Source organism: Polistes fuscatus, unplaced genomic scaffold (genome assembly GCF_010416935.1).
Source record: "Polistes fuscatus isolate 324 unplaced genomic scaffold, CU_Pfus_HIC Scaffold1, whole genome shotgun sequence".
Classification (NCBI taxonomy): domain Eukaryota; kingdom Metazoa; phylum Arthropoda; class Insecta; order Hymenoptera; family Vespidae; genus Polistes; species Polistes fuscatus.
In genome coordinates this window covers 12014985-12031925 of record NW_025112997.1, presented here as the reverse complement: position 1 = coordinate 12031925, position 16941 = coordinate 12014985, and the positions used below count along the sequence as shown (strand labels likewise).

The window sequence follows — 16941 nt, the reverse complement described above, 5'->3', positions numbered from 1 at the left end:
TTATAAAATATATTTTGACAAATACAAGGAGAGAGCCAAGTTGACAGGAAACCGATTTGTTTTTAAATTCTAGACAGTTGTAGGGTTTCATCAGGACTTGCGAGAAGTAAGAAATTTCCAAGAAAACGAAGGGAGAAGTTTCAGGTGAATTCTTATATACCAGTTCGTTTCACGTATGGAAATAATTTAAGGGATAATTCGTGCTTGGAAATACATTTTTTACGGTTTAATTCGGCAGAAAAAGAATTCTAGAAAAAATATACACGGATTAGATGAAAAGTTTTTAATCTTGTTAATTAATAAATTGTAATAATCGTCACAAATGATTGCAGTTATATTTGTTGTATGCATTATTTACATTCTATGACAAAATATTGTAAATTTGAATAACGTTAGTATTAGATTTACACGTTTAAAAAGACACTTATTATTTGAAAAATAACTTTTTCGAAAATTAATTATTAAATAAATATTTAGTATTACCTTAATCCTATGACCTACATCAACGAATTGATTTCAATGTCATCTGCACTTACTCCGTAGATAAATTCATATGATACCACTCAAAAAAAAATAAAAATAAAGGTGACCTTAATTTTTTACTGGAACAATAGTATATTTTTGTAATTCTTTTTATTTTCACGAATTGTTTCGTAATTGACGATCGAGTAGTGTCTTGCTTGGCATTAAGGGGAACATCACATGGTGCAAATTGGTTTTTGCAGGTCGTCTGCTTGGAGAAAAGTTCAATGTCAAATTAATTTTTTTTAAATAGAACCATGTACTTTCTTTTTTTTTTTTTATAATATATTGGCATACGTTGAGACAAATTCAATAGTTTATAATACTGTGACCTTTTCGTGAACAGTATCATTTAAATCTGGTCAATATAATGGATAATTAAAGTATAACGAATACATAAATACATTTATATATATATATAAATTGCATTGGATGTTTTTAAAGGGGGCTAATGTAATACATAATTACGTAATAATTTTTGTTTTAAAGATACTAAAAGAAGGGTTGCATTTAATTTTTTTCTTAGAAATGAAATTTGCAACGTTTATCGTGTTTGCGCACGAGGTATGATGATGTACAATGCACGAGGACAAGATAAAGCAATAAGTAAAAGAGCACGTGCTTAGAATAGCCAATGTGAACTATCTTATTTTTAACTCACTATGCGGCGAAACTTCTCTATTTTATTATTGAACTATAGGTTATATACGAATATACGTATTCAAACATTTCTGTGTTATTTGCACGTTTTTCGTCTTTATGCTAAATTCTGTGTTAAATTTATTAAACGTTATTGAAAATAATCTCTAATCATTTTTTTTATAACGTTACTTCCTTTATATGCATTATTTTCTTAAATGAAAAATGTTCAATATTTCTTATGAATCATGTTATATCTATGCATTTTAGATAATGTTATATTAATTATGCTAATATATAATATTTCAGAGATTAGATAGTTTCTATAATATTCTTCTGATTATAATTATTTATCTATGGAAATTTTATTGAAAATTATTTTAAGATATATAGATTTAGATGATTTAAATATATATTATATATTAACACACATTGACATAATATTAAGTTTATATAAATAAAATTATTAAACGAATCAGACTGTTTCCTGTTAATTATTTTATTTTTTGTATTATTTCTATATTTAAATTATAAAATTCTATAGAATTATATGTAATAATAACGAGATTAAAGATGATTCGAATGAATAATTAAAATAATAAAAAATTTATAGTTAAATTGATAAATGTTTTCCAATAATCTAACATTATTAATTAATATATAATCCGACATAACCATGATTTATTTGTAATAATACTTTAATAAGATCAAGTATCAATCTATATATCTTCAATTTATCGTGTAACTAGCTTAACGATTAAAAATAATAAAGAAAAAAGCAAAAAATAATTAAATAAAAATAAAATAATTCTCGGATATCGGGATAAATGTATTGTTAAACGTTATCTCTCATCATTTATTGTAAGTGGTCATTTCCTACGTGTCTCAGCACCTTTATCCGAAGAGAAGCACGTTGTCATTTCGTGATAGATGACAATAGTCATCGTCTTTCCTTTTTAAATTATCTCAACTACAATGAAATTTACTTTATATTGATTTCATCGATTTCTTTGATAATTTACGTGACGTTTTAACTTGAAATCATACATTTGATGTTGATTTGATTTTACTCAAATACAATTTAGATATTGATCTTTATTGTTAAACAAATAATGATATTTGATTTAACGATAAAAGTGTTCAATTAGGGCTGTTTCTTCTGATTTTGCCAAAAAGTGATTAAAAAGTTTACTTTGGAGATGCAAGTAGTATGTTTCACAGAGTAATATGTTATGTGTGAGTTTTTTTTTTATTACTTTATTTGAAGTAGTTTTGCTCTTGTCAAATCGTCTGTAATATAAATATAAGTTAATAATTTAATAACAAGAAAATAAAAACTACAAAGATACATATATAAACATATACACTATTACAAACTTAAATAGTGTTATATAAAACGAAATAAACTCTACAAAATTGAGAATATCAGTCATGCGAATAATCCATGACGTTTCCATTCATATGACGTTTAACGTAAGTTAATATAAAAACTAGAAAATAATGGCGAGGAAATAAAAACAATTAGGAATCATTTTAATTTCTGAGAATTTTTCGAATAAAAAAACAGAAACAAAAAATTGAATTATTAAGTGCAAGCACACATGTACGTAGAAATGAATTTGTGAGAAACATCAAGTTTCGTAGGTAGTACATGCGTCATAGACATTCTACACAGATATAATAGTAATATTTGTCATAACAGTAGCCATGTATGTATGTATGTAATGTATGTGTACACAAAAATGCAATGAATATAAAATACATATATGAAGGCTAAGAAACGAGGTGATATTGACTCGGCATTGTTCAACATTCTGTGTATGCGTACGAATTACTGTGTTCCTTCCTATATATATAAGTATATATGTAAGTGTATATATGTAAGTAGTACATATGTGATGGCATATGTAAGTAGTATATATGTGATGGTATATGTAAGTAGTATATATGTAATGGTATATATAAGTGATATATATGTGATGGTATATCTAAGTGGTGTATATATATATATATCTTTGTTTCTTTTTCTGTCTATCCTTTTCCACTCTAACTCTAACATTTTCATCCAACCATTCTTGACTTCTTCGTTGATCTTATTTTCTTCTCTTTGTCAGTTGTTCGTTTGCTGGGGGTCATTTATCGTGGATAAGCGCAATAGACTCGCGAGATACGCACTTCAATACGACGACGTAAAGCTTAATGTTGAGAAACGCTATTTACGATATACATTTATTTGTCTTCTTGTTGTACGATGCTTTCGAAACGATTTTCAACTCTTCGTGATAAAAGAAGAAAAAGAAGAAAAAGAAAAAAAAAGAAAAAAAAATTATTTGAAAATATATTGTCTAACTATGCGAATATCGATATACGATACGAATGATATTACAACGTGTAAGATAAAGGCACGTAATATACCCCAGGACCTTGAAATATTTTTGATGATACAGATTTCTTGTATTTCTTTGAAGAATGTTTCAGTATAGAAGTAATACTAGGTGTTCTATAATTATCTATTTATTATATTTTTTATTTTTATTTATATATATATTGTATCTGTAATAATTTGGCAGATATTTTGTGATCGATTTTACATCATTGTATTATGAAGATGTTAACGATTTTTGCGAATTTTTTAAATACGCAAATTTCTGTTAATATTGAAACAATATATATGATTTTTCTATCATTATTATTCTTCATTTCTTATATTTATTTTCTTGCAACGATTTTAATCGGATTTTGTAAATTAATAATTTTATTTTATTTTATAGTTTCAAACATACGTGACATTCTGTAGATGTTGTAATTACATTGTAATCCATGGAAAAATGAGATAGATGGTTTGGAGAAAAGTTGTGATACGTAATAGCAAAAATGAAAAACAGATCGTTTCTTTTCTGAATAATACAGGTGGCCTTGAAATTAATTATTTAATTATCGAACGTTATTTTCGTCGTATCGATAAAACGAACGTTTCGTTTAAAAGACTTGTGGAGGACATATATATATATATATACAAGTTATGTACAAGATGTGTTCGGTATTGGTTATAGTGTTGTACATAAACGTGTACCTATATAGTTTATGTGCACAGTAACCATTTTTTTGTAAAGTGATATAAGACCAATTTTGAAAAAAAATGAGCTAAGATTGGTTTCAGTTAAGCATGAATGTCTTTTTTTCATATTGTTGCTATAATGACAAAGCCAATACAATACAATATCCCTATGAATTGATAGAACAAAATGTATCATCATAAAATGTTAATGCATAAAATGGTTTTACTTTTTTTTTTTTGAAACTGATTTTGTAAATTCATTTACAGTTTAATTAATTATATTGGATAATAAAAATTTAACATATTTATATTTGTTAAGAAAAAATATTATTCAAATTCATTAACGATTGTCCATATTTTTCAATCAATTAAAACGCAAATCTTTAAATATCTCAAAATAAGAATAAAAAGATTGATATCGATTTAAATAAAGAAACGAGTCATAGAAAATCTATCCTAGAATAAATAAGAAATATATTATATTATATATCAGAGTTAGCACATCAAAACAATATATGTAGAAACATATATTCTATTTGACATTATTTTCGAATTATAGCAAATTTGATATATTTCTATATTAAATTTTTAATCAAATTGTAAGTTTATGGTTCTATTGATTTCTACACATGTTCAGATGTGACACAAATTTACTGTAAATTTTCTTCAATTTTCTTTTTTTTTCTTTATAAAGAAACCACGCCTGTTTAAAGGAAACGATCATAACGATACAAATTTCGTTATAATTTATAAACAAAGTCATATTAGATATATGTTTATATAAACTTTTTCTATTATTTTGATATACCGCTAAGACACCTTTAATTGTAAAATATTTTGGTATTCTTGAAATATCCAATATGCGCATTTTCACAAATATATTGTAATATAATATTATATTATGTATGAAATAGTTTTTGTGTGTACGTATATTATATTTAAAAATGTTTAAATCATTGAAATATTTCTACCATACGTTTGACGAAACCAAAAATCTATTTATTTAAGGACTACATAAAATAATTAAAAAAAAAAAAATATATATATATATATATATATATATGTATATAAATATATTTATATATCATACAATTAGTCCTTGAGAAATAACGCGAAATAAATAGTTTACACAAATAGCAAATAATTATATGTAATAATTGTACAATTATTTTGAACTAAAAATCTGTAATGCTTAGAAAATAGCAGAAAATAAATGAATAGCAAAAGAGATAAAAAAAAAAAGTAATAGCATTTAATGCTGGTGGCAATAAACATGATAATACGTTACTATAATTATAAAATTATTTTGATGACCCCCGTTTATCGTTATCATTTTTAGTCGTGGAAAGAAGAATCAATGAACACATTAAAGATTCGCTTTTGAGTAATGTAAGTAGATTTTTGTTACAATTGGCATGTTATAAAAAAAAAATATCACGATTAGAAAAAATCTCTTTCTTCTTATCTTTCATTATTAATAAAGAAAAAAAATAGATATCTACATAATTGACAATAAATTACAATTTTGTTATGAGCAGTAATATATACAAATCTTTATATATCTCTATTTCCATGTAAGATATATGTATTATATAATATATCTATGAACACATATATATTCTTAAAAGTTTCTTTTACAAAACTATTATTATTATTATTATTATTATTATTATTATTATTTGTATTATTTAACCTTTAGAAAAGCAATTATAAAATAATCAAGAACATATTTTTCATGTTTATTTAATAATCCTAGTGTTTATTTAAATGCGAGTATTTAAAAAATATGTTGTTGTGTTGTAGTTGTTGTTATTTATTGCAATGTTATGCACAGTATTTATCTGTTTCTTTCTAATGGATAATATCTAAACCAATGTACATGCAATTATCTAAGAAGTAGCATTATTTAATCGAATAAAAAAAAAATTTTGTTCCAATGATTGATCATTTTCTTATATGATATGGATCTACGAATATATTTATGTATATGTGTACGTATGTATAATATGTATATTTATGCAGATATATATCGAAGTAACTACTCCACGTGGATGTCCTTCCTAGTTCGTGCAATTTATTTTTCAACGTCATACAAACAACTCATGTGCATATAAATGTTTTCGTATATGTAAATATGAATATATAGTATATATTGTTTCTACGTATGCAGAAATGTATATATATATATTTGGTTTATAATAATTGTATAATTATTTTAAACCAAAAATCTGTATGCTTTACGTTTCAGAAAATAACATATATATACATATTTATTTTTACTTTTTTAATATAAAAAAGAAAGAAGAGGGAGAGAGATGAATATTAGTACATATATAATATACAAAATATAACTCATATTGGAAAATTTTGTACGATTATTTAGAAAAAATTATAAATTATTGGAGGATCGAAACATGATTCAAGTTTCATTCTACTTTATACAATAATTTGCAGAAAGTTATCACTTACTCGTATTAATACGAAACATGTATAATACATAAAATATGCGGATTAGTTAAGTATTATAGTTTGTATTGATGACGTACTATGATGGATGTTAAGAACAATAAATTATACCAACGTTTAATCGACGGAACAAACAATGTTAACGTGTTTATTTATGATACGAATTATATCTATGTATTATATGCGTGCACTCATATTAACCATCTGTAATGTCATGTAGCTTTGAAGTCACACATTTAACTATTATATATTTTCTAATTTTAATTTCATTTTTTTGGGTAAAAAAGAAAAAAATTCATTGTTTTTATTTTACAAAAATTTCATGAGATCTTGAAAATACCGATTTTTGTAGAATTCTAAATAATTGTAGGGAGTCCATTAAAACCATACACTGTGCAAACAATAAGATTACACATTTTCTAATTGATATATATTTTTATGTATATATGACAGTGTACTAATGTAAGTAAAATATTTGTAAAAATTATATCTTATGATTTATATCATTCAAATAGATATTAATTGTGATATCAAATAAATCATAATACCAATGTTTTTTTTTATTTATAATCAATTATCATAATTATTGGTATGTATAATATGAATGTATGATATATGTATGTACATATTAGATATGTATGTAAGCACGTGGTATATAAACATAATGATTAAAATTGTAACTATTTTAAGAACAACTGGACGAACGTTCATTAGTTGTGTTCGCGTCTACCCAAAATGTTAATGACTATTGAAAGTACGAAATTATTCCTAAAACAGATGTCACATTATCCAATATTATTTGTCTACGTATTCGTCAAAATTACCGACAATAACTTACTGCTTACGTAAGAGGGATTTACGTCACGATAATCCCAATCGTTCGTAGACTTTTATGCGCATTAAAAGAGATCGTATCATATTTTATCGTCTAATTAACAATCAACCATACCTACTATTTTCTTTTCCTCGATATTTGACTAGATTTGTATCGGTAATTCTACCAATAATCTAAATCAAACAATTGACATCTCAACAAGATTTTAATATTTATTACGTTATAATATAAATAATTAAGTGGTTAGAGATGAAAGGAATACGAGTAAGTGTAATTTATTTTTTTAATTTGAGATAAATTTCCATTCGAAAAGATTGTATCATATTTTATCGTCTCATTAACAATCAATTATATCTTCTATTTTTTTTCCTCGATATTTGAACAATTGACACACATGAACAAGATTTTAATATTTATTACATTACAATATAAATAATTGAGTGGAGTTTTTTTTTTATTAAATTTGAGATAAGCGTATAATATAAAAAAAACTTTCCTGTACCTCTTTTCTTTTCAGTCACGATAAATAACAAAATCTATATTATTTTATTTTTTTCTTTTATATTTAGACCACACAGTCATAATTACCGGGTATACAACTTTATTTATTTATTACGTATTCAATTGACAGTATTACCTTTCTGTATTTTTTTAAAACTACAAAAAATATATAAAAAAAAAGAAAAAAGAAAAAAGGGAAAATAAATAGGTTCAAAGTAAACTCAGCAAAGGTTTAATTTTAGTTACTTGTTGAAATTCGCAAAGAACGTTTTTCTTTTAGACACGAGATATAAGAGGGTAAAGATATAGAGATAAATAGATAAATAGAGAGAGAGAGAGATAGAGAAAAGATAAAGTACCGATACACTTCGAATATCGAGGATTATAAATAAGTATGAATTATAAGAGGTATGTTCTCGATCTAAAATTTTGTGCCCACATTTCTGAGGATTTTATCAGCAATGGTCTGACGTTGTGGCTCGACTGTCAAGTATATTTTCGGCACATCGCAGCAAACCAACCAACCAACCACCCACCCACCCATATAATACTCACATACATATATATATACATAACCGTTGTACCAGCTTATGATCGAGGTGTAAACTAATAGACTGTAAACGAGTCTGGTCACGAGGCACCCGTACATCGGATTTTACGACACATGAAAATAGAGCTCCCGTCGAATCTCGAATAACCAAATCCCCACAAAGATCATCTTATTCGATCGTAAATGTTCGAACTTTTGGTTACATTATGAATAGTGTAGTGCTATAGTTGTTTAACTTTAGGATTCTAATAACATACATCGTTTTTATTGGTCGAACAAAAGGATGCAATTTAACTTACCGACAGGCGACAATGATTCCAAGGAATCTGAAATGATAAAAAATAACCAATGAAGTTTTTAATTAATGTGTGTAAGATTGTTAAAAGATTATAATCTTTCAATTAGAATTTATTACATTTATATATACGTTGGGATGTAATTTTTTTAAATCATTTGTTTGTATTATATATCTATAGGAGATGAGTCATAAGTTGTGTCAGATTGATCGAAAATTATCTAAATGATTTTCAAAGTTAATCTAAATCCTTCGAGGACATTTTTGATTGGATGGTTAGATTGTACGAAAATTAGCATCGATATATATATATGTGATTGATTTTTGAAATAATTTAATGGAAATTATGACAAATTTTGTATATTTACATAGCGTAAGTTTGGTTTTTGGACACTCTGTATATTACGTTATATTATTATATACGTGTAATAATAAAAAAAAGTTATGAGAATACTACATTGTTTGTTTAGATATAAAAATTATGATATTACGTATATTTATCCAACAGAATAATTTATTATATTTCAATTAGATATTTTCTAAATTTGTAAATAATATTTTTGTAAAAGAAAATAATGTTTTAGAATTTGATTAAATATATCTACGTTTATTAGTTATTTATTTGATATACATATAAAGAAACATATGTATGCATCTAAACACGGATTAAAGTCTTTTTTTTGTACGAGGTTATCTTTGTATTTTCAGCAAGGTTCACACGTGCGTCCGATAGGAAGTTCGCCAAATGTAAATGAAAAAAAAGAAAAAAAAAGGAAAAAAGAAGGAAAAATACGTTGTGTTTTGGCGAGAACGTTCAACGGTTTTTCCGACAAAGGGTACTTTGACGCATAGTTTATATCGAAAATACAAGTTTTCCTTTATTTTCACTTTTCACACAAAGATTTAAACTCTTATTCCGCGCGACAAAAACATTTGTTTTCCTTTTCAAAATATTATTGAGAAATCATTTTATAGGATTAATGGCTAAACAAATTTCTCTAGGTTATTTTAATAATCAATTTTTTTCTTTCTCTCGAAATTTTGCTCAGATTGCAGTCATATTTTTTAAGCTTTTCATTTTATTATTTGAACAAAAGTTTAATATTCAAAGTATTGAAAGTGAATTATTGATCTTTAATAATATTATCTACAACTTTTTGACTTCCCGCTCCTCTCCACCCCCGATTATGTAAAATATTACTTAATTCTTTTCTTTAATTTTCTAGTCATTAAATTATTTACAACTTCCTGTCTCCGTATCATTTTATTTTTTAATGAAATTAATTTTATGCATTAGATAGAGTTAAAACGATGGTTTCAAATTTCCAAGGCTTAATTAGTTACATTTTCTACGAAAGTATTATACTTTGTAATTTTCTTTTTTCTTTTTTATAATTCTTTTATTTATCTAAAACGTCTTATTTCTGGGGAGGGAGGGGCGGGTGGTATCATTTTATTATTAAATCAAATCAATTCCGTGCATTAATACAGAGATAAATAAGTCAAATTTTGTAGATTAACCAAACGTTAATCATTCCAATTATTTTGTTATCTTTAACGATTCAAACAATTCATCCAAAAAAATCTTTCACATTCGTATGATATTATTTTTAAATAATAAACAAAAATAAACTCGCGTTCGATATTTCATAATAATCGATTGCAAATTGTATTTAAAAATTTTTTGTGCTCTATTAAATTATAATTTTTAATTTTTGTTCTTCCACAACTCAATGATATATCGAAATCTTGTTATCCTTATTACATTATCTGTATTAAAAATAAATCATATTTATATATATATATACGTTAAAAGTAAACGATGAAATGTTTTTTTTTTTCAAATTAAACAGATTAAATTTGTACAAATATGAGATGCAGTAAGAAAATTCGAGAGAACGATTCGCAATGCGTCTGAATTGCATCTGGGTTGCGTACACTTTAAGAAAAAGAGAGATAGAGTTTATGAGAAGGGGATATAGAGAGAACGAGGGGTGGTGGGTGGGGAGGGGGGAAGGGGGAATAGGGGAGACACAGTCTCGTGCGTCATGAGAGACGTGTCGCTACCCCAAATCTTTGGAGATACTATTTTTGAAACGCAGCTTGGCTTTGGCTGGTCTAATGTAAGCTTTAGCTGGCCGACAGTTAGTATATACTATCAAGAGCCATCGACATCTCGATTTGTATCCTTTTCAATTACCCGTCATTATTCTTCATCTTACTATCACACTATGTATATCGATTTTTAAAAAATTATCGTATAAAAAATATTTCAATTCGATATCACAATTTTATATATATAATATACATATTAATAGTAATAAATTTTAATATATACTATTATATTTTATTTAATATTAATATTGTAATAGTATATATAGTATTAATATATATACTACATCATATTTTTATTATATATATTATATTATATTATATTATATTATTATATTATCTATATGTTGTATTATTATATCATATATAATAATTGTCATTGAATTAAAAGTAAACGAGAATATATTTGAGAAAGATTGATGTCCTGGTAAATGAAAAAGGTATTTTGCTTTTTTAAAGATCAAATATTGATGGTTTCCATTTCATTCCCTTTTAATAAATTACTGTAATTTCTAATAGAATAAGTTCGACGTTGATATTAATCTTTTAAAATTGTTTTTTCTTTTACGAATGCATTCAATTAATTCGCTTTTTAAACCGAATTTCATAATTAATTATTTATTCATGTAATACATTATTATAGATTTATGTAATTATGTATAATACTATCATCAACTTTCAGTTGAAATTTATAAAAAGTGAGCGTCCTATACATATATAACGATCAATTTGCAAGTTTAATATAAATTAAAAATGTAATTGAAAGTTATTTTTATTCGTTACCTGCTAATCGTCATGGGGGTATCATTGATGAGAATATTATGAGAAAATATATTATATGAGAATATATTTATGAAAATTTTACTAGAAACTTTGTATCCGGAATAAATTGGGGTTTTTTATACTCACATAAATTAATATAATTATATGTCACTAAATTTTTGAAATCTTTATTCAATTGATCAACTTTCAAGTTATTTATAATTGCAAATATATATATATATATATATATATATATATATATATATATATATATATACCATAGAAATAATCCAAAGAGTAGGTATTTCATGAAAAATTGAATTTTCCACTAACGTATTACTATGATAACGATTTACCTTGTACCTAGAATTCTGATCGTGGCGAAAGAAACATCAGTTGTCCGAGTGTGATCACTGATCACGCTGTTACGTCAACAAAAAGCATGATTTCACGTCGTGATGGGATCATTCTCTTCTCAACTAATGTAAGAGAGAGAGAGAGAAAGAGAGAGAGAGATTTCTAGGTTTTCTCAAGCTCTAAACAAGTAAGTACAATTCCTCGAAGCCTTTTTTACGATCACTAACGATTGGGAATTTACCGTGGCTATCTAAATGTCCAAGCTTAAGATTTGCGTTACAAAGTTCTTTACGTTCTTATCATTTTACGATATTATAAAATAAATAGGCTAACGTTATAAATAAATCGATCTTGGTATTTACGATTGGTTTTTTCTTTTTTTTTTTTTTTAAGATAAATCGAACGACAAAATAAAAATGAAAAATAAAAAAAGAGACATCGATATCGATAACGATAATGTAACTAATTGATTTAGATTCCGGTGGTTATTAACTTAAGAAAATTATATAACAAATGCGAGCATAACTAAACGTATTGTACAATCTATTTAAAAGGAAAAAACAAGAAATTAAAAAAACAACAAATGTTGAACCAATCCGAAGTGTTAAATCAATGATAATCAGATTATGTATCAAAGTTCATAATAAATGTCAAGAATTCAACAAAAAATATAATATCTATTGATTCGAAAAATACAATAAATAATAATAATAATAATAATAATAATAATATGAGATAGAGATATATATATATATATATATATATATATATATATATATTTGATTATAAAGATTATGTTATATAAAATGATTTTGTGATCAAGAGAAAAAGGTAAAAAAAATGAAAAAAAATAGAGAAAAAGGATAGAACATATTATAACGTTTAACGTAGAAACGATAGTTCGATTGAAACGATACTAACTGATGTGAGATACACAGATGTAGAAGAGAGGATGAACTTTCGAGCGTATAACGGTCAAGATCACCGCTTACTGGATATCCTTGAATTTCACTGACAATATTTTTGCTTCGGGGAATTTTCAATATAATTTGCCATTTTACTTGCCATTAAACTCTCTTTTTAGAAAACACAATTACTTATTCTCTGAAAATTGACTGATGTGAGTTTTCGATTTTTGTCTTTAAAAAAAAAACAACTTTCTTTTGTAAATATCAATATACTTTTTTTCTTTTTTTTTTGTAAGTAAACTATGTTCGATTTAAAATGAAATAATTTAAATTAAGTCTCGAGAAAAGAAAATTATTTTTCTGTTTAATAAGAACTTAACGGGGAAGAGGAAAGTTTAACACAATTGTCTTTTTCTTTTTTCTCTTTTTTTTTTCTAAACAATTTCTCGACGATTCATTTTTATACAAGCACGCACATATTTAAGTGCTGTTGTAAAAGTAATTTAATATATTTTATTAAGATAAAACGATTTGTTACTTACAAACGAATTCGATGAATTAAATGAAAGAAAAATTAAGAAGTATTTTTTGCTTTTTCTTTTTTTTGGAAAAAGTATTGAAAGAAGAGATATTTGGTTGGAAGGTGTTAACGAAATTTATTGTTCATTATTTTTACAATTAATTCTTACGTTTTAATATGTTTATATAAATGTTGTTAGAAGTAACAAATATATTACGATAAAGAAAACGAAGAAATTTTTATCGATTCAAACGATTTAGGTAAAAGGAAGCAAGCTTCATTGAATGAAAAAAGAAAAGGAGAGACAAAGAAGAGTACAGTTTGAAAGTTAAACGTTAGAAGGATAGGGATAAAATATCGAACGTGTTTCTCTGTGTCGATAGGGGAATTTGAAATTTTTCCATTAATCTTCGATGAACATACGGAAGTATCGTACACAGAAGAAAGGTGACGTAGCATAGTGACCGTTAGATGGATCGATTCGATTAAAAATAGATTTTCCCAGGTTCGCGTTATAGTACGCGTTTTATTCGGTAGAAAGAGCATTGAAAAATGACGTCTCGGATTTTCTGTATTTGCAAATATTGACGTTGTAAAAGTGACGTAAATGACGATGACGTGCTAAAATATGTATACATATATGTATATATATTAGAAATCCTTCACACGACTAGGAATGTTGATATTTTCAATGAAACCTTTCCCGTGTGTCTGTGTGCGCACGCGTGCGTAATTATTAAGTATTGAAAGAAACACAAAACAAATAAAAAAGATCGCAAAATAATGTTTGTTTCGTAATCAAATTTTAATTATTTCATCTAACAGAATAAAAATTAGCATTATCATAATACATAGGACATCTATGTTCCTACGTTATAATATTTTATTCTTTGTCGGAATCGAACAATACAAAATTTTTACAAATCGTCGAACAAAAGAAATGCATTTTTTTGTCTCTCCGCATTTTTATATGCGCTCATTGGTGAATTCGCGAGTATCACGCGTTTACTCACTAAATTTAGATAATATTTAATTTACTGTTTGGATCGGTTCCATAATATTTCAAAGCGAGTCTGTCTGTTCCGAATAATAAAACGTTTATAATTAGAAAATTTTGTCTCCTGCTAGTCTACCTTACGAGGACAATTTTTCGAGAATTCGTAACATTTTATTTTTTTTTTAAATGTATGTATATCTATATACATTTTATTTCAATTGTTAAATAATATCTTTATGCGACGAAATATAAATTGCTAATTTTTTTTACACTGAACAGATATTTTTCTACGGTTCCGTTAAATCAACACGAATAATGAATTATTAATTTTATTTTCATCGCAATTAATTTTCATTCTTTCATTCAGTATCAGACATTAAAAAATGTTTTTTCATTGATGGATTTAATAATAAATGTATCACTAACAGTTAAACGATCGTTTTTAAAATTTTTATTCGAAATTCTGCATTCGTTTATTTTTCTTTTCGTACGTTTTACAAATAAAAATATTTAATTTTTTATAACCGTCTAAAAGTTCTTTTTTATTTTTCGTTTTATCCTATGCTAAATTAATGATTAGCTACATTCAATTGGCGAAAATATGACCTTTTTTTTCGTAATCGTCAAAAGACCGATTATGTTAAAAATGAGTATATAAAAATACTGTTTTATCTCTTTATCTTGTTTATGCATGCATAAATATATATATAATTTATAACGATAAACATTGGTAAAAAGAATTCTCAAAAATGAAAAATAATTTCTGGGAATAAATATAATATATCGTTTCTCTAAAAAAGGTATCACGAACGAACGTAAGATTTGTACAGAATTTAAAAAAATATCTTTTTTGTTTTCTCATAACTTAAGTGATCATAAAGTAATCATAAAGTATATAAAATCTCCCATGTTATTTAAATGTAAAACTTTACAAGATTTATTTATTATTTTATTTATTTCAAGTTAAGTCGAATGATTTACGTATCAAAATTTTTGTCAAGAAGTTATATTACTAAACAACGACCCAGTATATAAACGTTAGTATATATAAATGCATGTGTACATATTTAAAAACGTGCATTGAAAGAATAAAAGTTTCGTATTTCGCGCAATGTTAATTCAGGCAGAAACGCGTCACAGTAATATTTTCTTTAAAGTGCTGCGAAAGGACACGACACGAGTAATTGCCATTTAAGCCGAGTAATTATTAAACGTCTGTGACTAACTCGTTGAATGCGAAATCGCTATTTTTTTTCTCTTTTTTTTCTTTTTTTGAGATAAAGAAACGGAAAGAATAAGAAGGAACAGGAAAAAAAGAAAAAAAAAAAGAAATAATAAAGATTTGAAACGTTCGAAGATCGTTACGAATAAAAGATCAAATATATGGGATGGTGAAAAATCGTTATTTAAAAAATACATACATACGTCTTTTAACGTGTCAGTTCGCCTAAATATTTTGTGATGGGAAACAGAGAGCTGTAGAAAGAGAAAGATAAAACAAATGAAAAGGGGAGAGAAAGAGAGAATAGGATGAGAAGCATATGGCGCGTGTCATCTATCGTATGCCATTGGCTGGGTACAGTGTAAAAGTCACGTGTTCGTTTGCTATACTTTACGTACTGGGCTAAGAAGCAGCTGGCGGTAAACTAATGTTGATTGTCATATAAGCGAAGAGGTTAACCGTTGATTGAACTATGCCGGTTTATGTTGATATCAGAAAATGATAAGAAGATACAGATGCTTATATTCTAGGACAATTTTCATTTGAGGTTACCAACCTAATTGATCGTTTCAATTGTTTATTCTACCGTTTAATATTATTTTATAAAACGTTCGAGAAAAAGTAAACATTATTTTATTGACTTAAGAAAATGAAAATATTTTTTAATTTTTTTTTTTTATTAAATTTATCTTATCTTAATTATCGCTTCTGTTGACTTGTATTAAATTAATTTATATTTAAAAAATATTTTCAATATCTATTTTTTATATCGGTATTATATATAGTATATGCATTTGTAATACATATCTTTGTGTGACATTTAAACAGCGATTGAGTCTTTTCTAATGCAAATTACTGGATGAACAAATCCAACGGTTGATATTTATTATCAACGGTAGATAATTAATAATGAAATTGTCATATGGATATTATTGTTATGTATCGATAGTAGATATCATCTATTACTTATGATAAGTTACCAACTGTAGGTTACGATTTCTACATTATTGACGATAGGTGTACTACCGAGGTTATCGACGATAAATGTGTTACCGACGTTATCGACGTTAACGATACGAAGGTTACCGACGTTACCGACACTAATGATAGATTTATCATACTATCATCTCTTATTAGTTCCTTATATCCTTTCTATTCAAAAATATATTAAACTCTTCGAGAATAAAAATCGTTCAG

General features: G+C 25.7%; 1 protein-coding gene across 6 annotated transcripts in view; it reads right to left on the bottom strand.

Moving 5' to 3' along the window:
* Window positions 1-16941, bottom strand: part of LOC122525837 — a 70632-nt gene that overhangs the window by 14632 nt on the left and 39059 nt on the right. For 3 of the 6 annotated variants that reach the window (XM_043648845.1, XM_043648863.1, XM_043648872.1), the window contains one exon: window positions 8871-8897. The exons of the other annotated variants lie outside the window; for them this stretch is intronic. In XM_043648845.1, the coding sequence (XP_043504780.1) occupies window positions 8871-8897 (27 nt within the window). The remainder of the gene's footprint in view (window positions 1-8870; window positions 8898-16941) is intronic. 6 annotated transcript variants of the gene reach the window in all.